Source organism: Dromiciops gliroides, chromosome 4, assembly GCF_019393635.1.
Source record: "Dromiciops gliroides isolate mDroGli1 chromosome 4, mDroGli1.pri, whole genome shotgun sequence".
In the NCBI taxonomy this organism is placed as follows: Eukaryota; Metazoa; Chordata; class Mammalia; order Microbiotheria; family Microbiotheriidae; genus Dromiciops; species Dromiciops gliroides.
Window position 1 is genome coordinate 486,303,729 of NC_057864.1, and position 26,017 is coordinate 486,329,745.

The window sequence follows — 26,017 nt, forward strand, 5'->3', positions numbered from 1 at the left end:
ACATGTGTTATGGGGGAAGAATAGTAAGATCAGCTTTGCTGTATTGTAGACTGCTTAAAAGATAATTGGGGGTGGGGGCAGTTAGGTGGCACTGCAGTAGATAAGGCACCAACCTTGAAGTCAGGAGGATCTGAGTTTAAATCTGACCTTAGACACTAGCTGTGTGACCCTGGGCACATCACTTAACCCTGATTTCCTTTAAAAAAAGAGAGAGATAATAATGTGTAGAAAAGCTGGAAGGGTAAGTTGGGAGGTTGGGGAGAGGTTGTAAGGGTTTTGAAAAATGCCAAATAGAGGAGGCTACATTTGGTCTTGGAGGGATCTATTACAAATAAGGGAGCTACTGGAGTTTATTGAGTAGAGGGGAGATATGGTCAGACATGTAATTTAGGAACTCACTTTGGCAGGAGTACAAAGGAAGGACTGGAGTGGGGAGAGATTTGAGGCAGGAAGGTCAACTACTAGGCTACTGCCATAGTCCATGAGGATATGGTAAGATACTGAACTAGAGTGGAGGCCATGTAAATTGAGAGAAGGGGATGGATACTACACATGCTGTCAGGGTTGAAATGATAAGACTTTGCAGCAAAATGGAGGTGGATGATGAGAGAGAGTGAAGAGTAGAGGACAATATGGAGCATGAATGGAAGGATAGTGATGCCCTGAAATTCTGCTCCAATTCCAGCTCCCTTATCAAGGGTTTCCAGATTCCCCAGACACAAGAAATATCTTCTTCCTCTAACTTATAACTTTGGACCTTGCAGACCCCTAACACATCTTACCTTGTGTCATGGTTATTGGTGAACATGCCTCATCTCCTCTACTAGACCACAAGCTCTATGGGAGCAGGGACTATCTTCTCTATCTTTGTATCTCCCCAGCACCTGGGATGGAGACATGCACATAGAATTTGCTGCCTTGATCTCAGTGCATGGCAACATGCTTTCATCAGAGGCAATGTGCCATTCCCTTTGGGTAATACAGGGTCAGGAAGCCAAGTTGTATGCCCTTGACACCAATAGGGACAGCGCTAAGTGGTGGGAGTTTTCACCCACACACTCTGGCCCTCAGATCTGGCCCTGCACAGATAAGTAGTCAATATTGCTAATGGCAAATCAATATTATTGATTTCCTTTGTAATCCTATGGTTTTTTTATTTTGTGTACTTAAAAGCCTGTTTCTAAGAAGGGCTCTCTAGGTTTCCCCAAACTCCTTGCCCAAGGGGTCCACAGTCAAGGCTTAGAACCCCAGCTCTGGAAAAATCCAGGTTGATTAGTAAGTGTGGGATAGGAGCATCCCAGGAACCTAAAAGGTAATTTAATTCATTTCAAACCAAATGAATGCTTATAAAGCCCCTATAGGTAATAACTCTCTGCTAAAGCAGAGCTGGATTCCCTCAGGGGCAATGAGAATTATCATCTTCCACCTGTTTTTTGCCTTTTTTTCATCCCTAGGGCTTTAGCACAGTGCCTGGCATATAATAGGCATTTAATAAATGTTTGTTGCCTGGTTGATTTTCTGTCTTGGTGATGGGCCATGATTCTGCTATTTATCTTCCTGCCTGAGGCAAACACCAGCTAGGTGTGTATTAAATGCAAGTTAGTCTTCCACCTTCAGGAGGAGAGAAGGCTTGTGGTCCAGCTTATTAGAAAGGATGATGAGCTCCCAAATCAGATGGAAACAAAAGATTCTGCAAAGGCACAACTGGCCCTGGAAAGAAGACATGTGTGGTGGTGGTAAATGCAGCATGGTATGATGGGAGCCAGAGGCAGATCAGCCATGGCCAACTGGGAAATGTGCATTCAAACCAGGAGAGAAAGTTGGCCAAGACCGGGAAGACCCAATAACCTCTGCCCGCGTGTTGTGATTACCTTGGGAACCAATGGCACTAGAAAGATAGACAGGTTCTCCTGGGGTTCTGGAGTTCTGGGTGGACAAATGAAGGATGTGGGGGCACAGGTGGCCTTTCATCCCTCCCTTCCCTTGAAGGTTAGAACCTTGGAAGAGAAATAGGCTAGGAGAAGTGAGCAACTGGCTACAAAGATGGTGTTGAAGAATATTGTTCTCATTCAGTCATCTGCAGTTGTGTCTGACTCTTTTTGCACAAACTTGGGGTTTTCCTGACAAAGATACTGGGGTGGTTTGCCATTTTCTTCTCCAGATCATTTTACAGATGAGGAAACTGAGGCAAACAGAATGAAGTGACTTGCCCAGGGTCATATAGCTAGTAAGTGGATTTGAATTCAGGATTTGAACTCAGGAAGATGAGTCTCCAGGCAGGGCTCTCTGTGCACCATGGCATCACCTCGCTGCCCAGAATAGGACCTGGCTTTCTGGACCACAACTCGAGATATCAAAAAAATGGGCTCTTGCCCCAGGGATGAAGTGGATCTTACAAGAACAAAGACATATTTGGAAGAAGCTTTGCCAATCTGATCAAAATAGCTTCATACTGAAAATGGAGGGTTGGGGGGGAGGCGGAGAATGTCCAGACAGGATTACAAACCCCAATACCACAAAAGATCCCAAGTATGACCGAGATAGGAAGAAATAACTAGTTGGAAAAAGGATTGGAAACTATTTTAAAAAGTCATTTAAACCATATGAAATAAAGCGAATTCGAGATTTTAACATAACGAGGTTGGTTTCATTTCATAGGAATCCCTGAATTTGAGTAGGATGGGACATGTAACTGGAAGCCAGCCACTGAGTCTTGGTTCAAAAGCAAGCAAGAGGATAGGGGCAGAGGTGGAGTGTTTCTGTATGAAAAGAAAGGCACCAGCCTTATGGGAGAAGCCCACGGAAGAGTGTTCAGGCAAGACTAGAAAAGAGAAGGTAGATTCTTTTCTCTCTCCCATTTTCTCTGCCACCGTGCTTAAGAGGGAGGCTAAGCTGAGGATAATTAAGGCGATAGATAATAAGAACTCAATGGGTCCTCTACAGGAGTTCGGCTTCCCTGAGTGAGGTGAATTTCACACCAGTCGTTGAGATAAGTCGTTGTCCATCTCTGGGGAGTCCTCGAGAACTGAGGAGATGACAGAAGAGAGGGGATGGGAAAATGCTGACTTCAAGAGGGAAGAGGAAAAGCAGAGGGATACAGTGGAAAGAGGAGGGAGTCAGAGAACTTGGGTTCAACTCCTCACTTGTCACTTCTCTCCTGTGTGATCTTGGGCATGGCACTTTAATCTCTTCATGCCTCAGTTTCCTCCTCTGTAAAATGAGCCAACTGGATAAGATGACCCCCAAGATGCCTTCTGGCTCCAGATCTAGGCTCCTGTCTAAGATCCATAAATTATAGACTAGTGAACTTGACATCCATTTGGGTCCAAGTTCTAGAACTGATTAGGATGTAAATGATTTTAGCACAGGGACTGTTGGATTCTGTTTTTGTATCCCTAACGGTACAGTGCCTGGTGCATAGTGGGAACTTAATAAATTCTTATTGACTGAAGCCATGCTACACCAAACTCATTTCCTTCTTGGACCAGGTTACTAGAACCATAGGTTAGAGGAAAACTATAGACCAACGGTTCTCAATGTGTGGTTGGGAGAGCCCATGGATTCTGGAGACTCTTTCAGGGGATCCATGAGGTAGGTCTAAACTATTTTCACAATGGAACTTGGCTCTTTTCATTTCTAAATGGTAAATTCTGATAGACACAAGCCACAAAAGCAAATGCTCTTTGGGGAGTCTCCAGTAATGCTCATGGGTATAAAGGGGCCCTGAGATCAAAACGTTTGAGGACCTAGAAGCCATGAAGTTCAGTTAGGTATTTGACCAAATCTCCAATAACATCTTACTGGACAAGACGAAGAGATGTGAGCTCAAGAGTTACAAGTACATTGAACTGTACCGATTGGCCAACTGGACTTGAACGGCCTAACTGATTAATGGTGAGGGGAGAAGGCAGTCTTCGGTAGCCTCCCACCCTGACCTGTTCAGGCTCGACATTTCTGTCTCTGATTTGGCTGGAGCCGAATCCGCAGATGACAGGAAGCTGGAAGAGACCGCTAACGTGCCCAGTCATAGAAACAAGATCCCCAAAGGTCAGACTGGGCCAGCTCCAGCAAGGCAAGATGTAAAGCTGTGCATTCATGCTCAGAAAAAAGGAACTGAGGCCGGGGGAGGTTTGCTTAGGCAGCAGCTCTTGTGGAAAAGAATTAGCAGGGTTTAGCTCATTACAAACTCAACAGGATCTGTGAGCAAGGGGAAAAGAAAATGAGGCTTATTTTATGCCTCTCCAGGTGCAAAACAAGGGCCAAGGATTAGAAGTTACAGCAAAGGGGGGGGGGCAGGAATAATGCTAGAGAAGGGAACTAAGGGGTGCATAGGTAATACTCCCATGATTTCATCATGTGCATGTTCCCTTCACTGAGGCAGATTGCCGCCCCTTCTTGTTTGCCCAACTCGGGTGACTTTTCCTCATCCCCCCTCCCACATTCAAAGAAGGAATACTGAACTGGGAGCCTTGATCTTGAAGTCATGCGACTCTTGTTTGAATCTCAACTCTGCCACCTGTGTGACCTCAGGCAAATTCCTTGGTCTCTCTCTGGGCCTTAAGGGGTGGGGGCTGTCTGATATAAGATCCCAGGAGTCTAATTCCATAATTTTGTGACGGGAGGTGGGGGAGGGGCTTCCATCCCTCCCATGCACTTTCCCCACTTTCTCCTGACACAGAAGGATGACGTCAGAACACACAGGCTGCCCACCCCCAGCCCTGTTCCCTTTCCCTCCTTTCCTCTATGTCACCATCCCAGCTCCTTTCTCAATTGCCCGTTTCTCCAGTGACAGATTATGACTCGCAGTTGGATGGAAGATCGCTAGCCCTCGTCCATCACACAGACAGGCTGGCCCCAAGATCTCATGGGCACGTGTGTATAGATGTGTGTGCATAGAGATATGAGACCCTCTCTGCAGAGTGCAGGAACTGGACCCAGGATTAACAAAGAGTGAGGGGGACATAGTTCCTTTAGCCACTGACCTTTAAAATACCAAGATTCTACTGGAGGTGTTGCATGGCTGTGAGCCATGGAATACAGAAGGCTCCAAGGAGTTAGGCTAAGCATTTATTTAGTACCTACTGTGTACCATACCTGGTGCTAAACACTGGGGATACAAGTCTAAGCAAGCAAACAGTTCTTGTCCTTGAGGACAGTCTAATGGGGGAAGACAGTCCCTAAAGGGGAGCTAGAAAGGGGGATGCGTGATGACCACATAGCATAGCAGCATGTAATGGTGATGGTCAGGAAGGGCAAGATAAGGAGATGGCTCACTGATCAGAGCCAGGGGACCCAGGGCATTGCCCAAAGTTGTGCTGGTGGAGAAAGAAGACCAGAGTGTAGATGATATAGAAATGGTGGATGAGAATGAAAAATGAGGATCACCCCTGAGGGCACCAGAGACGCAGGTTGGACAGGAGCAGGCTCTGCCATCTATATAGGCTCTGCCAACAAATAAGAGGTGGATAGGTGTTTCTTAAGAGCCTTCTATGGGTTCAACAGCAGGTGGGAGGCATGACTCCTGCATGGCCCACGGGTTCCACTGGTGTCCGTGGAAGGCCCCCAAGCCTTTTGGGAATTCATGAGACAACACAGAAGATAGTGGCACAAGATGCCAGGCATAGATGGGTTGTGGTCTCTCCCACTGAAGGGACTGCCCATATCAATGAGATCCCAGATCCATGGGAGCATGAGGCAGGCAGAGCTTCCACCATTGGAAAGGGTGCAAGAAGAGGCCAGAGAGCCATGGAGAGGGATGGTGGTGGAGGGGAGGCAGTCACCGAAGAAGAGGCTGGACCAGATGAGCCCGAGGACTCGCTTGCTCTCCAGTGGTGACCTCTCCAATCCTGGCACTTTGGCCATTTGCTTGGCCGTCCTCCCCATTGTTCTAGAGCCTGGTTCTCCTGCAGACTGGACACCAAGGATTGGCTGAAATTCTAGGGCCCTAGAAGAGGCCCCTGCTCACAGCCACTCCCAGGTCCCCAAAGGAGCAAAAATGCTTCCTGGTGAAAAGAAACCCACACAGCCAAACCTCATGGAAGCTGTGTTTAAGCTAAGCACAGCGATGTCATAAGGACAGTTTCTAATTATACAGAGATGTTGAGATGATATATTTATAAACGGCTTTTTAGAGACGTTTCAGAAGTAGGTCACAACAGGCCATATGCCAGGCAGCCCAGTTTCTTCCTGGTGTTCTCCACACGCCCGGCACTGTGCTAGGCACGAGGGGCATGGGACAAAAGGGAAACAGACCTCCCCTTAGGGGCTTACATTCTGTGGGTCCAGGCCTCCCCTGATGAAGGAAAGGGAGGCACAACCTAGGGAGGCACCTAACGGCCCAGGCAAGGAAGCTGGCAGGCTGATGAGGGTTTAGAGAAAGCACCAGGTGCGAATTACCTGGATGCTTAGATTCAGGGAGGAGGGAGGTGCTTGTTGATTGATTTATGTACAGACTATCTTTCCCCAGAGAATGTAATCTCCCTGAGGGCATGAAATTTGTCTTTATATCCCCAGCAACTAGCACAGGGCCAGGCACATAGTAGGTATTTTATATGAGTTTGCTAAATTGACCTGAAAGAAGAGACTTTAACAGCCCCAGATGTAGGCCCAGCCTCCTGGGGGGGAGGGGGGAGGGTTAGGAGGAACAAGAGCCCAACACGGGGTGGGGTGGGGAGGAGCCATGCAGTCTGCCTATAATGTAGAACAAGTGAAGGGGAGGAGTGTGAGATAAATGTTGGAGACATATCGTGGGGGGCCTTGAATGCCAGCATCAGACGTTGAAAGTAGAGGGTTGTGAATTTCAGAATCAAAATTGATCTTTTAGCAAATAGGTAAAGGCCAACAACCGAAAGCTTTGGCAGAAGAAGGTGGTGCAGTGGAAAGAACACCGGACCTGAAGGCTAAGGATCTGGGTTGAAATGCTGCTTACTTCCCTTTGCCCTCTCTAGGCTTTAGTTTCCCTCACCTATAAAACAAGGAGAGGGGCAGCGAGGTAGCACAGTGAATAAGAGCACTGGCCCTGAAGTCAGGAGGACCTGAGTTCAAATTTGACCTCAGATACTAGTTGTGTGACCCTGGGCAAGTCACTTAATCCAAATTGCCTCCAAATAATAATAATAATAATAATAATAATAATAATAATAATAATAATAATAATAATGATAATGATAATAAAACAAGGAGGTTGAGCTACATGACCTCTAAGCTCCCCTTCCAACCTGGGTTTAGATGCTGACTCTGCCATTTCCTACCTGGGCGACCTTGGGCAAGTCACTTCCCCTTTCTGTTTCTTTGTTCCCCCCACCCCTGTAACATTGGAACTTCACTAGGTTGTCTCTTTCTGCTCAATCAGCCTCTGCCTCTGCACCACTTAGGGAAGGCTCGAGGCCACAACTGTGAGGATGCTGTGCTCTTGTTGGGGTTTTCTGCGCCCCCCCTTACCTCCTGGAGCCTGATCTCATCAGGCTGGAGGATGTCAAGGACTCCGCTGCTCCTGATCTCCGGCAGGTCCTGCCATAGGTTGAACCTGGAGTTGGTGTTGTTGAGCAGACAGATCTGGGGGAGAGCCTTCTTCTGGGTGGAGCGGGCAGGTTCCTCCTCCTCCTCCTCCTCAGGGGGGGTCTCCTCGCTGGTGGGGGACTCGTCCGGGTCCACTTGGACCTCAGCATCCTGCAGCCTCCTGGTCTCGATCTCACGGAGCGTGGACTTGTCACGGTATTCCTGATACAAGAGTCCTAGAAAGAAAATGGTCACGGATGAAAAGGAAGAAAGGAGAGAGAAGAGAAGAAAGGGAAGTCTGGCGCTTCTTGGAGATGGATGTTTTCAAGTGACTGAGTCAGCGCTTTGGCATCCTCTCCATGGGAAGACCACTCTTTATGTGCTCCCCTGACAAACCCGCTCAGCCATCGTCCTTGACGGAGCCGTGCTCGAACATCGTGGTGGCTGCCCAGTGCCTATGGGCTAACCCGCCAAGTCCTTAGTCTGGCATCTTAGGCCCTCTGCAGTCTGACACCCCCTCTCCATCTGGCCTCATTTCCCATCACTTTCTGTCACAAATTCTGTAACCTGGTCATTTCCTGGACTTGACATTCCATTTCCTGCCTACTCCAGCTAGGTGAAGTATGGCTAAGTGAAGTGAATGATTGTTGCTGTTGTTGAGTCGGTTCAGTCGTGTCTGACTCTCCATGACCCCATTTGGGGTTTTCTTGGCAAAGACACCAGAATGGTTTGCCACTTCCTTCTCTGACAGATACACTGAATTCATTTTGCCAGGTAACCAGAGGTTAAGTCCTTGCCCAGGGTCACACAGTTAGAAATTATCTGAAGCTGGATTTGAACTCAGATCTTCCTGACTCCAGGCCCAGTGCTTTATCCACTGAACCACCAGATAGCTGACTAGGCAAGTCACAACTTCTGTTTGCCTCAGTTTCCTCAACTATAAAATGAGGATAATAATAGGACTCACTTCACAGGATTGCTGTAAGGATCACATGAGTTATTTGTAAAAAATGCTTAGCACAGTGGACATGGTAGGTGCTATATAAATGCTCATTCCTTTCCCTTTCTGTCATCTATCTCTCCAACATAAACTCCTTCAGAGCCAGCACTGGTATATTTTTGTCTCTATCCCCATAGCCTCCATCTCATACTTATATGACACTTAAAGGTTTGCAAAGCACTTTCCCCACAACAAGCCTGTGAGACTGCACCAGTATTTTTGCCCCCATTTTCCATATGAGAAAACTGAGGTCCAGGAGGCTAAGTGACTTGCCTAGACAGTAAGGAGCAGGGCTGGGTTTCAGCAAACATTTGTTAAGCACCCACTCTGTGCAAGGCTCAGTGTTGTGCTTACAAAGATTAAAAAAGTAAAAGACAGGCACCCTGTCCTAAGGGAGCTTACAGTCTATTGGAAGTTTTTCTATTTCTAGCTTTAGAGGACCTTCTAGAGACAGCTTTGCACTTAAAGACATAGCCTTGGTGAATTCACATCTGCCGTGTCCATGTCCCAGTGAAGACTGGGCTGAGGGGAGTCTCAGTGGTGGAAATAATTTCCAAGGCAATGGATTGGAGAGGAAATCTAATTCTATACAGGTGGCCTTATTCCAGTCACACCCAGTGGACTCAGTGGAAGAATCACAAATGTCTGAATTAGGCTTCAATAGCATTCAACAAGTCTGTTTGAAACACTGCTTATGCACCCGGCCCTCTTTGAGGGCAGGGGATGTCTTCCCTCATTCCCTTACCCAACCCTGCCCCCATTTGTACTGTCAACACTTAGGATGGTGCCTGACACATAGTAGGTGCTTAATAAATATTTGACTGACTAAGGGGCATTGTCAATCCGGGGCTCAGTGTTGAGGATATAAATGATGGACAAAGATGGGACCCTCTCTGCCTTCCTAGAGCTTATACTGCACTGGAGCAAGATAAACTAACAAGGGTTTCTTAAACCTTGAACAAATCTTCTCCATCCACCCCAACCAAACACATGCTTTGAAAGCATGAGAGAGAGAGAGAGAGAGAGAAGGAAGGGAAGGGAAGGGAAGGGAAGGGAAGGGAAGGGAGAGAGAAGAGAAGAGAGAGATCATTGTATTTCAAGATAATTGGTCTCCTTTGCACTGTTCTGTATTTTTTAAAAATATATTTGAAGACATGACCCTGAGAAGGCTCTGCACTTCCACCAAAGAGTCTGGGAAACACACAACAAAGTCCCCAATCCTTGGTTAGGGGGCTAGCCCCCAAGGCCATCCAGCCATCTTGGCCACCGGCAAGATTCTCCAGAGACAATGTGTGCAGCCTCAGTCAGGGTGGCTTTGCTACTTCCTACCCATATGATGTTGGACAAGTCATTTGCCTTCACTGGAGCTTAGGTTCCTCGTCTGTAAAATGGGGGAGTTGAAAAATCTGTCATCTCACAGTCATTACTAAAAGGAATATGAAGCATGAAGCCTCTCTTGCTCCTGGCTCAGCCTCATTGGTGCCTGGCATGTGATAGGTATTTGATAAAAATTGGTTGAAGTGAATACCAAGTGTGTGCGCATGCATGTGCAAACACACACACACACTCACATACACACACACATACAATCACTCCAGCACAAACTGTCCTTGTGTTCTGAATTTCAGCCTGGATATTTGAAACTGCTCATTATGAGCCTTGAGGCATATGAGCCCTGCCAGGCTCCCATCAGATACCATGGTGGGAGGCTCTGGGATCTGCCCAGCTAAGCAATGGGGGATAGTCCCATGGGGAATCAGATGCCCACAAGAATCGACCTGGAACTTGAAGATCCCCCCACCCCCACCTCCTCCTTCCCTCATGGACTCATAAAACAGAAACCCTCCACACCCTTTCCTGGATAACCCAGAACATCTGGAGCACCTCAGATCTGCCTGACAACAACCATTGTTTGGCCACAGTGGGATGGGTCGCCAATGGCTTACCCAAGAAGCCACGAAAAAGGATGGAAATTCACCCATATGGGCTGTGCTGCCTGCAGAACCAGTCTTTTCCCGAGATGCCAACTCGCTAGCTTCCATTTTTAGTTACCCGGAAATCCCCGTGATTGACATTTTTGCTGCATTATTATTCCTGGAAACCTCAAGGCACACACAGGATTTAGAGCGAGAAGGAACGCGAAAGAAAATTTAGTCCAGCCCTGCCCCATTTTACAAACAAGGAAACTGATGCCCAGAGAGGGAAATTAATTTGCTCGAGGTCACAGGCTTGTGAGTGGTCGTGTCTTTTCAGTTCCTACAGAGAGAGTCCTTTTCACTGTCAGAAAGAGCTGCCTTCCTACTCCCAGCCCTCATGCAAGACATTCAAGCCATTGGCTAATCACCCTCTTGCCAATGGCTGACAGACATTCCTGTGTTTGCTGAATGAGTGGGTGAGGAAGAGGAGACCCCTGTTCCAATGCGATTTGTGAAAGTGCTGGAAGGATCAGTGTTCTCCCTCACCCACTCTACCGTCTAGCCAAACTGGTCTCCTGCTTGTTTCTCATAGGCGACACTACATTTCCAGTTTCCATGCCTCTATGTGGGCTGTGCCCCCTGCCAGGAAGTCACTCACTCCTCACCTTTGCCTCTTGGAACCCCCAGCTTGTGCCATCTCCTGCACGTGGTTCTCTAAAATCCACACCCACAACCTGATTTCTGCTTCCCCCACACACCCCAGCCCGAAATTGTACTGTACTGAATTATATGTAGACATATGTTAGGGAAACTAGGTGGCACAGTGGAGAGAGTGCCAGGCCTGGAGTCTGAAAGACACTTCTTTCTAAGTTCAAATCCAGCCTCAGATACTTCCTAACTGTGTGACCCTGAGCAAGTCACTTAACCCCATTGGCCTCAGTTTTTCATCTGTAAAATGAGCTGGAGAAGGAAATGGCAAACCCCTCCAGTACTTCTGCCAAGAAAACCCCGCATGGGGTCTCTGAACTTACCACAGTTTTCTTGCCATTTATAGGAATATAATGGAAAGTGGGTTTTTTTTGTTTTGTTGGGGTTTTGGGGTGGGGCAGGGCAATGAAGGTTAAGTGACTTGCCCAGGGTCACACAGTTAGTAAGTATCAAGTGTCTGAGGTCAGATTTGAACTCAGGTCCTCCTGAATCCGGGGCCAGTACTTTATCCACTATGCCACCTAGCTGCCCCTTCACATGGGGTCTCAAAGACTTAGACATGACTGAAACTATTGAAGAAGACAAATGTTGTTTCTACCAATAGAATGGAATCTCCTTGAGAGTAGGTATTGTTTTCATTTTTGTTTTTGTATTCCCAATTCCTAGCAGAGACTCCAAAGGATCTACAATCTCTACTGGTATGGTTATTTCCTCCAGTAATTCAGATTGTAACCCTTCCATGCCTGCCTAACCTGTACTATCCGAGTCCATGACTTCCCATTAAGTGAGGCACAAGGGATCTGTCCAAGGTTTTAAGGTTCTCAGTTTCTTGTTATTGATGGGCCCTTCATGATGTCCACTTGCTCACTCACTCCCCAAAGGAGCCCAGCCCACGTCCTTGTTCATTCAGGAGTACACTGGACCACTAGACTGCTCCAGAGACCCGGTTGTGAAATTATATTTATACTTTCAGTATAAGCATTTACACCTTGAAAATGAGCAAAGGCTACAAGTAGGGGCTTGCTTTATGATTTTGTTAATTGTCCAGACTTAAAAAAATGATGGAGACAATGCAGATTAAACTTAAAAGTGGGTTGTTCAAAGGGCTATAGAACTGTGCATACCCTTTGATCCAGCGATATCACTGCTAGGTTTATATACCAAAAACATCCCCCACCCAAAAGGCAAAAAGACTTATTTGTACAAAAATATTTCTAGCAGCTCTTTTTGTGGTGGCTAAGAATTAGAAATCAAAGCAATGCCCATCAATTGGGGAATGTCTAAACAAGCTGTGGTCTATGATGGTGATGGAATATTAATATGTTATAAGAAATGACAAGCAGGATGATTTCAGAAAGGCCTGGAAAGACTTGGATGAACTGACGTATAGTGAAGTTAGCAGAACCAAGAGAGTATTGTGCACGGAGACAGTAATATTGTTGGATGAAGAACTGTGAGTGACTTAACTATTCTCAATAATACAGTGATCCAAGACAATCCCAAAGGACTATTGATGAAGCATACTATCCACCTCCAAAGAAAGAACTGATATATTTTTTTTGAGTATAAAAAGGGGGCAGCTAGGTGGCTCAGTGGGTATAGCACCAGCTATGGATTCAGGAGGACCTGAGTTCAAATCCAGCCTCAGACACTTGACACTAGCTATGTGACCTTGGGCAAGTCACTTAACCCTCATTGCCCTGCAAAAAAGAAAAAGAAATGATATCGATGGAACTTTCATTTTTCTTTTATTCAAGTTTTCATATACAAAATAACTGATATGGTAATGTTTTACATAATCATACATGTATAACCTATATCTGATTGCTAACCATTTCAGGGAGGGGGGAGGGGAGGAGGGAAGGAGGGATAAAAATTGGAACCCAAAACTATAAATAAAAATGTCTATTACTTTTTTTAAAAGTGGGTTGTTGGGGGCAGCTAGATGGCACAGTGGATAGAGCACTGGCCCTGGAGTCAGGAGTACCTGAGTTCAAATCCGGCCTCAGACACTTAATATTTAACTAGCTGTGTGACCCTGGGCAAGTCACTTAACCCCAATTGCCTCACTAAAAAAAAAAAAAAGTGGGTTGTCCTTGAGGAGGGGAGAGGGAAGGAGGGAGGGAGAAAAATTTGGAACTCAAAATCTTAGGAAATGAATGTTGAAAACTATCTTTACATGTTACTGGAAAAATACTATTAAGATTGAAAAAATATATAAAAGTGGGTTGTGTGTACATGTTTCCCTCCCTCACCCAGAGACCTGGTTGTTAAACATAGACCAACACACCCATTGCTTATTTCCACATTTCTTCTATCTTTACTTCTTTATGCATGTTCTTCAAAGTCCCTTCTTGGGTACAGGTGGCATATTAATCATGCCCACCCTTTGCTTCTCCCTTGCCCTCTTTGAGAGCCTAATTTTTTCATTCCTCAGAGACAGCTGCATCCTATGTAACCAGAAAAAGAGGGGCCTTGTTTCCAGAAAAAAGTTTGGAACCATTAAAGGAGCTTTGTAATTTCCTAGAGGCAGTGTAACCCAATCTCTTCCTCTTGTTTAATTCTGGGACTCCCTTGTCCATTGGTGTAGTTTGTTCCAGAGGTGTTTATCTAACCATATGTCATAATCTGAGCAATAGACATTTTTCATCCCCTTGGTTTTTATGGTCAAACTCTTAGGTGATTTGGACTTAGCACCTCTGGAATTCTCTGCAGTGTTCTAGGACCTGATGTAAGCAGTGATTTGCATACAATAGGGCGATGAATAAATGCCTTATTGAAGGAAGTTTAGGAAATCAGTAAGATTACTTTACACATCAGGACATAGTGAAAGGGATAGAACCTGATGATTAGTGGACAGGAATAAGAGGCAAAAAGAGAAATAGTCCGCTGTCCCCCTCTGAGCCTCAGTTTGCTGATGTCTAAAATGGGCATAATAATACTTGCATTATCTACTTCATGAAGCTATTGTAACTGTTCCAGCGGTTGAAAAATAGGAGCTAGGAACAAGTCTCCCTCTCCCCAACATTCCCCCCCCAACCATTTGATTAAGAAATTGGGATTAGTAAAATTCAAGGAGGGAGAAAGTGCGGCTGGCTTTTAAGTGCAGAGAAAACCGACCGACCCCAGGCAGAATAGAGGCTTATTCATCCCAGTGTCACAATTCAGATTTTGTGCGATGACTTAGGCAGGGGCCAGTCTGGCCAATTTTTTCACCATCAGTGGAAAAGAGGGATGGACTGAGGAAAGAACAGAGTAAACAAGATCTGCACCAGGGGGGAACGCTGAACTTTGTGAAAAGACCAGCTTTCTGCCTTGGTGTTGGAAGCACAGTGCGTCCATTTATTCTGTGACGCCAAGGGTCAAATTATCTTCTCCAAATGCATAATAATTACATACAGATGAAATCTGAAATCAGAGCCTAGGACCTACAGCTAGAAGGGACTGTAGGATAGGCTCACCCGTCCCTTCATACCACAGAGGAAGAAAAGGAGGCTTATATAGTGTGCTTAGGGTTAGTCTTCACATACTCTGGTCCAGCCAAATTGGGTTCCTCACACACAACACTCCATCTCCTCCCTCCACACCTTTGTCCAGGCTGTCCCCAATGCCCAGAATGTTCTCCCTTCTGGAATGACCTAAACCTCAAAGAATTGCTCCATCTCTTCAGATCTCACTTCAAATGCCACCTACACAAGTCCTTTCCTGGTTCCCCCATTTCCCCCATGCCCCAGCTTTGTAGATCTTTGGTGTTTATTTATCTGTCTATGTGGTAGACGGTAAGGTCCATTGAAGCAGGGCCTATGACATTTCTCTCTTTATGTCCTGAGTGGTAACCCCAGTGCCTACCACATTTTCAGTCACTTTTCAGTTGTGTCTGACTCCTTGTGATCCCATTTGGGATTTTCTCCACAAAGATACTAGAGTGGTTTTGCCATTTCCTTCTACAGTTCATTTTACAGATGAGGAAACTGAGGCAAACAGGGTGAAGTGACTTGCCCAGGGTCACACAGCTGGTAGGTGTCTGAGACCAGACTCGAACTCAGGAAGATAAGTCTTCCTGACACCAGCACTCTATCCACTGCCCCATCTACCACATAATAAGCACTAATAAATGCTTGTTAATTGGCTGACTAAAGGATATTCTGTGCCTCCAAATACCAGTTGGGAAAATTGATTATTAACTTATATACAATATAACTGCTAGCCCTGGTTAGGTTGATGTTTTCGCTGGGAGGGAGAGGAGTTAGAGGGGCTCTAAGTGAAGATACTCCCCAGCCCCCCAGTCAGAGGACTGACCAGAAGCACAGTGATGACTTCAAGCTCATGCTTTCATTGTAATATTCTGTGTGTTTAAAAACAGAGCCGCCATATCTTTGCTCTGGCTGGCCCCCAGGCAGGCCGAGAATGGCTTTCCTCTTCTCCTCCAGCGTCCCCATCTGGGGATGCTTTGGCCCTTTCCTCTCTCCAAAGCCCGTTTCAGATTCCTCCTCCTCCCTGAGGCCCTCCTTGAAAACACCCTCATCAATCTTTCAATAGGTCATAAGCACTCATTAAGTGCCTACTGTGTGCCTGGCACAGTGCTCGATAGAGATGCCAAGACAGTCAAGGAAATGGTTCCTGCCCTCCAGGGGCTGGCCATCTATCTGGGGAAAGAGACAGGAGCTGAGCCTTTGATTTCAATGGGGCCATGAAGGAACTTCCCTCTGTCAATGTAGACAGGTACCTAATCTGCAATTTACTCTCCTAACCCATCTGGAGAGGTTGGGTGACTTACACAGGGTTACACGGCTTTACTCAAATGCTGCAAGACTTATGACAATTGGGGCAGCTAGGTGGCGAAGTGGATAAAACACTGGCCCTGGAATCAGGAAGACCTGAGTTCAAATGCGGCCTCAGATACTTGACACTTACTAGCTCTGTGACCCTGGGCAAGTCACTTAACCCTCATTGCTCCCCCTCCAAATGTTAAAAGTTTCCTTAACACATAATTGGAAAAAAATATTTAAGGTATTTTAAAAAAATGAAATAAAATAAAAGACAAATTCTCATACCCCCGAAGACTATTCAGAGGCCCTGAGTTAAGAATCCCTGAAAGGGAGAGAGGTCTCCACCGGCTCAAGATCTGTGATTGATGTCAACAAAACAATGTTTGTGAATGAAATCCCAATCCAAGTTCATTCATTTAACTTTGTGTCAATTTAGAGCTGGAAAGCACCTTAGAGGCTTCTTGGTCCTGTCTCCCGCTCCCCCACCCCCCAGCCTCAGACAGGCAGCACACAATGGCCCAGAGTTGTTACACCGGTTGGTAAAATAACTGCCTTTTGTTAACTTAATTAGAAAGACTGGGACCTGGCTTACCTTGGGCAGACTCACTGTAAGCCTCTTTGGAAACATCTCCAGTATTGGGAAGGGGGGAAGGCACCATCCACCATTGCATCTTGACAATGGGGCCCCCTGAGGAAATGACTTGTCCAGGGTCAAATGGCCAGTATAGGTCAGAGGCAGAATTTGAACCCATGCCCTTTCTCTACTAGGTCCTGATGGATTAAGCTCTTCAGGCTCACTCTGAGGTGAAATTGTGTCTGGCATCCTCAGGACTGACTGCCTGTTAGCCCAAGAACCAGAGACCTTCCATCACTGTCATACAGCAGAGGCCCATAAAGGTCCTATCAATTGCCTGAATCAGCCAGCGCTGGCCCGGTGACAAGGACACTCACTCCCCGTCCATGTCCCAGTGAGAGAGAAACAAGGGCGGGTCTCCTGGTCACTCTCCCATCAGCCCCTTGTCCTGTCTGCTAACCTAGAAAACAATCCAATTTATGAGTTGACCCCAGAGTTCATTCGCTTTCAAATGACTCATCTCCAGAATAATGTGCCCTGCACAATTGGGGATCTGTCTGCCTATTTTGTGAGTATCTCTTTTAAAGGAGATCTTTATCCTGGGTGGGTTTAGAGCTAGAAGGGACCTAGTGGCTGTGTATCCCCCTCCCCCACCCCATCCCACCCCTCTCATTTTACAAATGAGGAAACTGAGGGCCAGAGAGATGGGTATTAAAAAACCACACAGGTATTGGCTAAAGCAGTGGTTTCCAAAGTGTGGTCTGGGGACTTCTGGGGCTCCCCATGACATTTCAGGGGGTCTGTGAGGCCAAAACAATTCTCATAACAATACTAAAACTTGACTGAGTATATTGTGATAGCTCTAACACACATAAAAGCTCTTTGGGGGAGGGGTCCTCAGTGATTGCATGAATGTACAGGGTCCTGGGACCAAAAAGTCTGGGAATCGCTTCTTTGGACCGAGAATGCATCAAATCCAACAAGACATTTGAGTGTCAAGGTTCTTAATCCAAAAAGCTGGAGAAGCTGGGGTCTAGATGAACACGTGACTGACTGACAGGGAGACCTCAAGAAGGAGAGCAGTTGGGATGAAAAGAATCTTCTTAAAACAAGCCTGCTTTATTCTCTGGTCCCTTTCCCTTCCCTCTCTTTCCTCCCTCTCCCCAGCATTTATAGGTTCCATCACTGTGTTTCAGGCAGTTAGGTGGCCCCCATAGCGCATAGAGGCCAGGCCTGGAGTCCGGAGGATCTGAGTTCGGACCCAGCCTCCGACACTTAGTAGCAAGTCACTTAATCCTGTTTATCTCAGTTTCTTTATCTGTTCAATAAGTTGGAGAAGAAAATGGCAAACCACTCTAGTATCTCTGCCAAGAATGTTGTTGTTTCTCCTTCCTTCTCGAAGGGGACCATGACACTGGGGTGATGTCATGACTTACACTGAAGTGGATTTAAATGAGGGAGGGCTATACAAGGTCACCAACCTCACTCTCTTCTCCAGAGTCATCTGGGTCCAGTGGCAAGATATACATCAGGATGACTGGAGATGGCTCTGGATGTTTTTAAAGCAATTGGGGTTAAGTGACTTGCCTAGGGTCACACAGCTAGTAAGTGTCTGAGGTGAGATCTGAACTCAGGTCCCCTTGACTCCAGGGCCAGCATTCCATCCACTGTGCCACCTACCTGTCTCCTCTGCCAAGAAAACCCCAAATGGAGTCACAAAGAGTTGGACACAATTGAAATGACTGAACAACAACAACAAAAAATAGGTTTTCAAGTTCAAAAGGGGACCCGGGTTAATTTATTGCCAAGGTCTTTCTTGGGAGATGGTAAAGTAGGGCAGGAAAAAACAATGAACTTGGAGTTAGGGGACCTGGGTTCAAATCTTGCCTCTGCTACTTACTACTCATGTGACCTGAAGCAAGCTGCTTAAGTGTCAGCTTCTGTCTCCTCTTCTCTAAAATGGGGGGGGGCTGGAGACCTCTGAGGTCCTCGTAGGCCCGACTCTGTGACCCTGCAGCCAAAGCACGAGTGTTCCCTCGTTAGGGCCCCCTGAACTGCAATGGGCTGACTGAATCAGGCTCATAAATGTTGGGGAAGGTGGGTGTTGGGAGAAAGATTGGACGAAGCCACTAGGGGACATTTGGTGTGTCCGGTTTTGTACATCAGGCATTGTTTCCCCCAAATTTAAACCATACAGTTCAAGCCCCATTGTCCTGGGGGCGTTATGTCTGTGAAACAAATATGCCAGGAGAAGAAACCCGAAATGTATAATACTAATTGTCACAATTCTAATACTACAATAATGAATATAATCATATAGTATACTGATAGCTAGCATTTCTGTAATGCCTACTGCACACCAGGCACTAGGAGAAGTGCTTTCCAAACGTCTCATGGAATCCTCATGACCCTGGGAGGCAAGTGCTATTATTATCCCCATTTGACCGTTGAGAAAACTGAGGCAAACAGATTAAGTGACTTGCCCAAGGTCACACAGCTACTCAGTGTCTGAGGCTGGATTTGCATTCGGGTCTTCTCGACTACAGACCCAGCACTCTATCCACTGGACCATTTAGCTGCTGCATAGGTATTCCCCGCCCCCAATCCCCAGTGATGGTCTTTCTGAAGTTGTCTTAAAATTCAGATTAAGGTGGAAATCGGTAACTCTCCTACTAGGAAAATCATATTTCCCCCCTTAAATTCGCATATAGAAGCAGATTGCCTTGGAGTAAAACTCTTCTGTGAATACTCAGCAATCCAAGCTGGGTTACATTTTATTCTCCTTCTTTAGGTTTCTCTCTACAGTCATATCTGGCCATAAAATAGCGGAACTCAAAGGCACCTCACAAGCAGAATGCCTCTGGGTGGTTCTCCAGAGCTCCGAGGCTTGTAAAGGGGAAGTGGTGTGGGTCTTATCATTATTCTTCTCCTCTTACAGATGAGGAAACTGAGGTCCTGCAGCTTTAAGTGGTTTGCTGAAGGTCACCTGCTCATAAATGTCCAAGGCAGGATTTGAACCCAGGTCCCTGACTCGTCTGACATTTTTTACTCCATGACAGCCCACTAGCCCTCGTTCCGCAGAGCCACTCAGTTGCCATTTGTTTCTCCCTCCAATATCTGTCAGGTCCTTCCCCTTTCTTCTCTTCACACAGACACCCTTCTAGTTCAGGCCTTGCTCTTGCCCCTCCTGGATTATCAAGGCAGCTTCCTAATAGGGTTCCCAGCCTCTTGTCTCTGCCCCTTCTTAAGTGGCCTCGACAGGCTGCCAAAGGAATTGTCTGACCGTGGGCACACCACTGCTCAAGTATGCTGAGTGGCTCCCAGCTTCTAGGATCCAATACTCACTCCCCTGTTTAGCATTCAAGGCTCTCTGGACATCTGCCTCCAGCCAGCCTTTCCTCCACAAACCCTCCAAACCGGCCTGTACCACATTCCATGTCCAGCCTCCACACCCTTGAAAAGGCGACCTCCCCCTCCATGCCCCAAATACTTCATTCAGGTCCTCCCCTTTGCCTCTTGGGTCGCGGACCTTCCTTAAGGACTCAGCTCCCCCATGAAGCCCTCCTGGATCCTTCCCAAAGGCTAGGCCCTCCCCACCTCCAGAAACGACCTGCTGTCTATGTGGGCACACTGCTGTTTATTTATGTGCACACGTGCTGTTTCCCCCAGTAGACTGTAAGCCGTTTGAGGGCAGGAACCATTGCACTGGGCTCCCTAACCCCAGCACAGGCCTGATTCATAAACGCAGGGTCACTCATCATTCCAGCAGCTGTGTCCGTCTATAACAGTAATAAAAACACCCTGTGGATTCACTGAAATTGTCTTAGAGTTGTCTCAAAATTCAGATTCAGGTAAAGAACGGGAACTCTCCTGCTGGGAAAAGAATATTCTTCCCCATTAAATGCTCATGTAAAAGCAGCAAACCTCGGGTGGGAACACTCGAAGATGCAGCCGGGTTTGATTTCTACCACTCTCTAGGCATTTGTGTCCATAAAATGTTGGAGCTTTAAGGGACCTTCGAGAGCAGAGTGTCTGCAGACAAGACATCTGTGGCCCCAGGAAGACCCCAACCCTTTTAAAGGTGAGGGCACTCAGGTCCAGAGAGAGATCCCAGACCCAGAGCTCCAAGGGGCACTGGTCCAAACCCTCCTTCCAAGAGCAGGGAAGGGACTTGGCCAAGGGACTGCAGAGGTGGAATTTGAACCCAGGGCTTCTGTGTCACAGCCGCATGGCCTGCAAGTCTCCCAGCACAGCTCGAACCCTGTCCCTTGTTTTTATGAGAGCAGATGCCCGGCCAGCAGTCTTTCTCTGGACCAGAATACAAACACCAGACTTAATATGGAGACATTTAATGCTACCTATAAACAGGAAACTCGTAAAACATGCAAAGCAAGATTCTCTTTGGACAGCCTGGAACACAGAGTTCACAAGACTTGATCCCCACGTCTCTTAGAAAAGACAGTCCCACCCCCACTCTCCAGACTACTGAGAAAACAAAATAATTCATCTGCAAGGAGGACAAGCAGGAGGAGCAGGGACCTCGCCTGGAGGCTCAGGTCTTGTTCAGGTCTTGTGTGACTAGGCTTGGAAACTCAGTTGCCACATCTGTCAAATGGGAATAATATTTGCACCATTGACCTTGTGGTTCTGTCAATGTCACCACATTAGCAACAATAATAATTATAATAGTTCTTATTTCTATAGCACTTTAATAGCTTTATAGATATTTGATCCTCACAATAGCTCCCAGAGGGAGGTGCTATTATTATCCCCTTTTACAGATAAGAAATCTGAGGTTAAATGACTTGCCCAGGGTCACACACAATAAGTGTTTGAGGTGGGATCTGAACTCAGATCTTCCTAAATGGAGGTCCAGTGAGCTATTCACTGCCCCACCCAGCTGTTAATGGTGCCTTGGCAGAGGGGGTGAGAAGTAAGGAATGAAGCTTATGTTCTCAGACCTGGCCAGTGTGTTAACTGTTAACTGTATGTTACAAGGGGGAACTTTATTAGGGATGTGAGGTGGAGAGGGGAACCAGTGTTCTCACTGGTGTTATTGGGGGTGTTGAAGACAAAAAAAAAAAGGACCATTAATAAAACATTTTCTCTAAAACCATTTAGGAGCTTTCTGCAAGTTCTCTCCTCCCTCTCTCCTCTCTTTCTTTCTTCCCTCTTCTCCCTTCCCCCTCTCTCCTTTCTCTCCTCTCCTCCACCTCTCTCCCTCTCTCTCTCCTTTTCTTTCGCTCCCGCTCCCGCTCCCGCTCCCTTTCTCTCTCTCTCTCTCTCTCTCTCTCTCTCTCTCTCTCTCTCTCTCTCTCTCTCTCTCTCTCTCTCTCTCTCTCTCTCCCCCTCTCTCTCCCTCTCTCTCTCTCTCCCTCTCCCTCTCCCCCTCCCCATCCCTCTGAAGCCCCACCCTTAAAAAGAATGGTCTATATTTATCTCCCTGGTGTTCTTGAAATTCGAACAGCTACTAGGAGGAGAATGTGTCTTGCAGTTGATTACAGCCTATGAAGGGGGAGGCGGCCATTTGCCGAAGGTGGTTGTGGGGGGTCAGGGGTTCCCTGATCTGGACCTCAGGGGCCATCTATCCCACCTTCTCATTTTACAGAGGGTGAGCCTGAGGCTAGGAAGGTGCTGCCAACTTGCCTCCAGTCACATGGACCAGGAGGGGGTCCTCTAATTTCAGAGGGCACCCCCTGAATTGCCTTTCTAGAATATCCATTGATTTCCAAAGACTTCATCGTTTTCTTTAGAAAAACCAACATTTCTGGTTTCCTGGCCAACAATACGGTTCATTTCAGAAGCAAAACAGTCTCCAAAGAGCCTTCCCTCGTGTGTCCCCCTGAGGTCTGTTAGTATTGATCAGATGATGATAAGGTTCCGGAAAGGTGCTTGGAGATTACCTGGTCCAGCCTTGGGTAGCAAGGCTCTGGGAACTCTGTGGGATGGGGGCCCTGCTTCCTAACCTCACCCTTGCCCCTTAGCCTCCAGGGGACCTCAGGCTCCTGGGGATCACAGGAGGCCCCAGGCAGAGGGGGAAGGGATCCCACAGGCCCCCAGGGGGCCCAGACAAGGGAGGAAGCTTAGGAGAAAAGGACTCTGGATGTGGGGTCAGCAGCCATGTAATCATCCTACATGAAGAGGATTAACTGACTTCCCTGAGGTCTCAACAAAGGTATTAAACATTAGAGGTGGAATTTGAATTCGGGTCCTGCAAGTTCAGCGCTCTTTCTGGCAGGTCAGAGATCTAGAAACAGACTGCTCCATTGTACAGATGAAGTCACGGAGGCCCAGACAAGTGAAGTGACTTGTCACTGTCACACAGATAGTCGGGGGCCAAGGGGAGATTTGAACCCAGAGTCTCTGATTCCAAACCCAGATGTGGATGCCTCTGGGGAGATTTCCCAGAAGACCTGGGAAACGGTGTCTATAGAATGTGTCTCTGTGTGAGTGTGAGTGTGTGTGTGTGTGTGTGTGTGTGTGTGTGTGTATGAGTATGTGTCTGCATGTGTGCATGCGTCAGAAAGTGAGGAATGCAGCAGTCAGGCTGCCTTCCATGCTGAGGGCCCACACCTAGAGCATATCCACAGGCACCTCTGGCCTCTGTCAGCATCAGAGACCTTGATGGCCCCTGAAGCAGAGTGGGGTCAGCTGCACCCAAGGCCGAGGCAGTGTTCCAGGCTGCCCAACCTTGAGGGATTAGCTCCCTCTCTGGGGGCAGCCGGGGATCACTCCAATGGAGGCTCCAACCCCTCTGAAATCTCATTTGGGGAGTCCCAGCTGAGCTGCAGCTGTGCCTGCGCATGCATTGAGGCACCTCTATCTCCGCCATCCTGGGAGTTCACAGGGTGGGAGTGCAGGGGAAGGGGGGGATTCCCTCCAATCTGCTGGGTTTCTAGGCCCTTCCTCGATGTCTAGCTCCATCTCAAGGATGCCAGGGGAGCAGGAGAGCCATGCATTGGCTATTCCTCCCTCCTGCCCACGCCCAACCCAAACACAGACCAACATGGGCAAAGCATCGTCCTGTTATGGGCTTTAAATATATATATATATATATATATATATATATATATATATATATATATATATATATATTATAGGAAGGAGGCTCTGGGGCTTCACATTGATCAGTGTGGTCTACACCTGCTATTTTATGTAAGAAATGAACCTCCAATGAAGAAACTCTGCCAATAAAGATGAGCACATGCTTTGCAATTTATAGTTTGAAAGAACTGTCCAGGTCACTTGGAGTTAAAAGACTCATTTAGGGTCACACAGCCAGTAAGTGGCAGATCTGGACTTGAACCCACATCCTCCAGACTCTGAGGCCAGGGCTCCATCTACCTGCTATCTAGCTCTTAAGGTCATGCATCGCTCTAGGTCCAGAAGGGACTTCAAAGGCTCTTGTCCAAGCCTTCTCATTTTGCAGAGGGAGAAACGGAGGCCCAGAGAGGCAGTGCTACTTCCCCAAAGTCACACAGCTAAGAAGATAAAAAGCATCCATATCTTCATCCTCACCGTCATCATCGCTAACGTTTCTATGGCGCCTACTGGGTAAGCACTGTACAATTATGTCATTTGATCCTCCAAACAAGAGTTGTGAGTTCAAATCCGACCTTAGACACTTACTGTGTGTGACCCTAGGCAAATCACCTAATCCCTTTCTGCCTCAGTTTGCTCACCTACAAGATGGGGATTATTATAGTAGCTACCTCCAGGGATGATCAAATGAGTTCATAGAGAAGATGTTTTGCAAATCTTCAATTGTTAAATACATTTGTTCTTAGTGTTGCCGTCCAGTTGTTTTATTCAGTGGTGGCTGACTCTTTGTGACCCCATTTGGGTCACAAAGTTTTCTAGGCAACTATACTGGAGTATTTTGCCATTTCCTTTTCAAGGATCTTTTCAAAGATGAGAAACTGAGGCAAAAAAGGTAAAGTGACTTGCCCAGGGTCGCACAGCTAGTCTGCGTCTTCCTAGCTCTATCCACGGTGCCACCTAGCTTCCCATTATCTAAATACCAGTTATTATTATTGCATTGGAAGTTTTCTGGTCCAAATCGCTCATTGTACAGATATGGAAACTGAGGCCACTCAGCTTCAATAGCAAAGCCAGGACTAGAAGCCCTGGACTCCTAGTCCTGTTTCAGCTAAAATCAGCTTTTGTAAAGATCCCTCTGAGTTTGGGACCTTCCAATGCCTCCTCACTTCCTTCAGAAACCTGCTCCAGCCTCCCGCCCACCTCCTCATCGAATTGGACAAGGAGTAGAAGACTGACAATCATTGCTGCTTCCCATGCTCTCTTGCCTTTTCTCCCCAGGGCCAAGGGTATTCACCCCTGCCAAGGCTCAGGACAAGACCAATCCTTGGTGAGGTAAAGGGGGTTGCAACGGGCAGCTGTAGCTCAGAGGAGTCAGCCAATTAGCATTCTCATCTACAAAATGGGTAAGCACTGGAGACTCCAGGTCAGCTCACATCTGGAAGGTCCTTGGGCAAGCCCCAAGGGAAAACTGACTCAGGGTCACTGGGAGCCAGAACCTGTGTCTGTCAAAGCTCTCTCTCGTAAAAACAGTTAACAACAACTTGCTGGCTTTGATTACTGAAGACACAGTGCGGCTGTTTGGGACATTAGGGACTTGAGAATATAGCCATTCTCTGACTTCACTGAAATAAAATAAGAACTTTGGCAATATCTGTGGTACTAAAATGTTCCCCCCTCCCCAGTGTTCCAATTTGGGGTGCTGTTATCTTGTGAGGATCTGAACCTAAGAAAAAACTCAGGGGCCATCTCATTCAATCCCCTCATTTTACAGATGAAGAAACTGAGGCCCCAGAAGGAAAGTGACTTGTTTAAGGTCACACAGGGAGTAAACACCAGAGCTTGGATTCAAACGAAGTTCTTCTGACTTTAGATCCTGTGCTCTCTTCCCTGGACTCTGCTCTGACCCACTCATTTGGCTGCTCATTGGACCTTGCAAGTCCTGCTGTGCTTGTGCTGGAAGTTGTAAGGAATGCCTTGAAGAGAAGCCTTGGGCCTGGGGATGCAGGGTGCTGCAGATCTGTGATTCATTCATTCACCTGAATAGTTCACAGATCCCAAGAACTCCAGAGCTCCAGCAGAGCACCCAGCTCAGTGTCCCACACATAGTAGGTCTTTACTCAAGGCTAGCTGACTGATCGACGTTAAACGTCAGGCATGAGGATGGGGACTTTCTGCACTTCTGCCTGGGACTGGGGGGGTGGGGAGCATTTCTTTTGGCAATCACCAGCCGTCCTTGCCCATCTTTTTTGCTGGCCTCATCAGACAACTTCTGAAGGCTCCCAGACCCAGGGCCAGAAGGAAGGTCATCCCTTTCCTTTTACAGATAAGGAAACTGAGGCCCAGGGGGTGAGATGAGTCCCCCCAAAATCCCACAGATTGTGTCTGAGGCAGGATTTGAACCCAGGTCCTCTGACTCCAGTGCCAAGATTCTTTCGACCGTAGCCGCTACCTCCTCCTTCATGTCACACTCGTGCAAGTGGTGGGTGCTGCTTCTGTGGTCAAACACACGGCC

The 26,017-nt window shown here is 47.1% G+C and overlaps 1 protein-coding gene across 1 annotated transcript in view; it reads right to left on the bottom strand.

Moving 5' to 3' along the window:
* Positions 1-26,017, bottom strand: part of NGEF (neuronal guanine nucleotide exchange factor) — a 71,370-nt gene that overhangs the window by 42,505 nt on the left and 2,848 nt on the right. Inside the window, 1 exon segment of the mRNA XM_044005182.1 lies at positions 7,441-7,733. Coding sequence (XP_043861117.1) covers positions 7,441-7,733 — 293 coding nt within the window.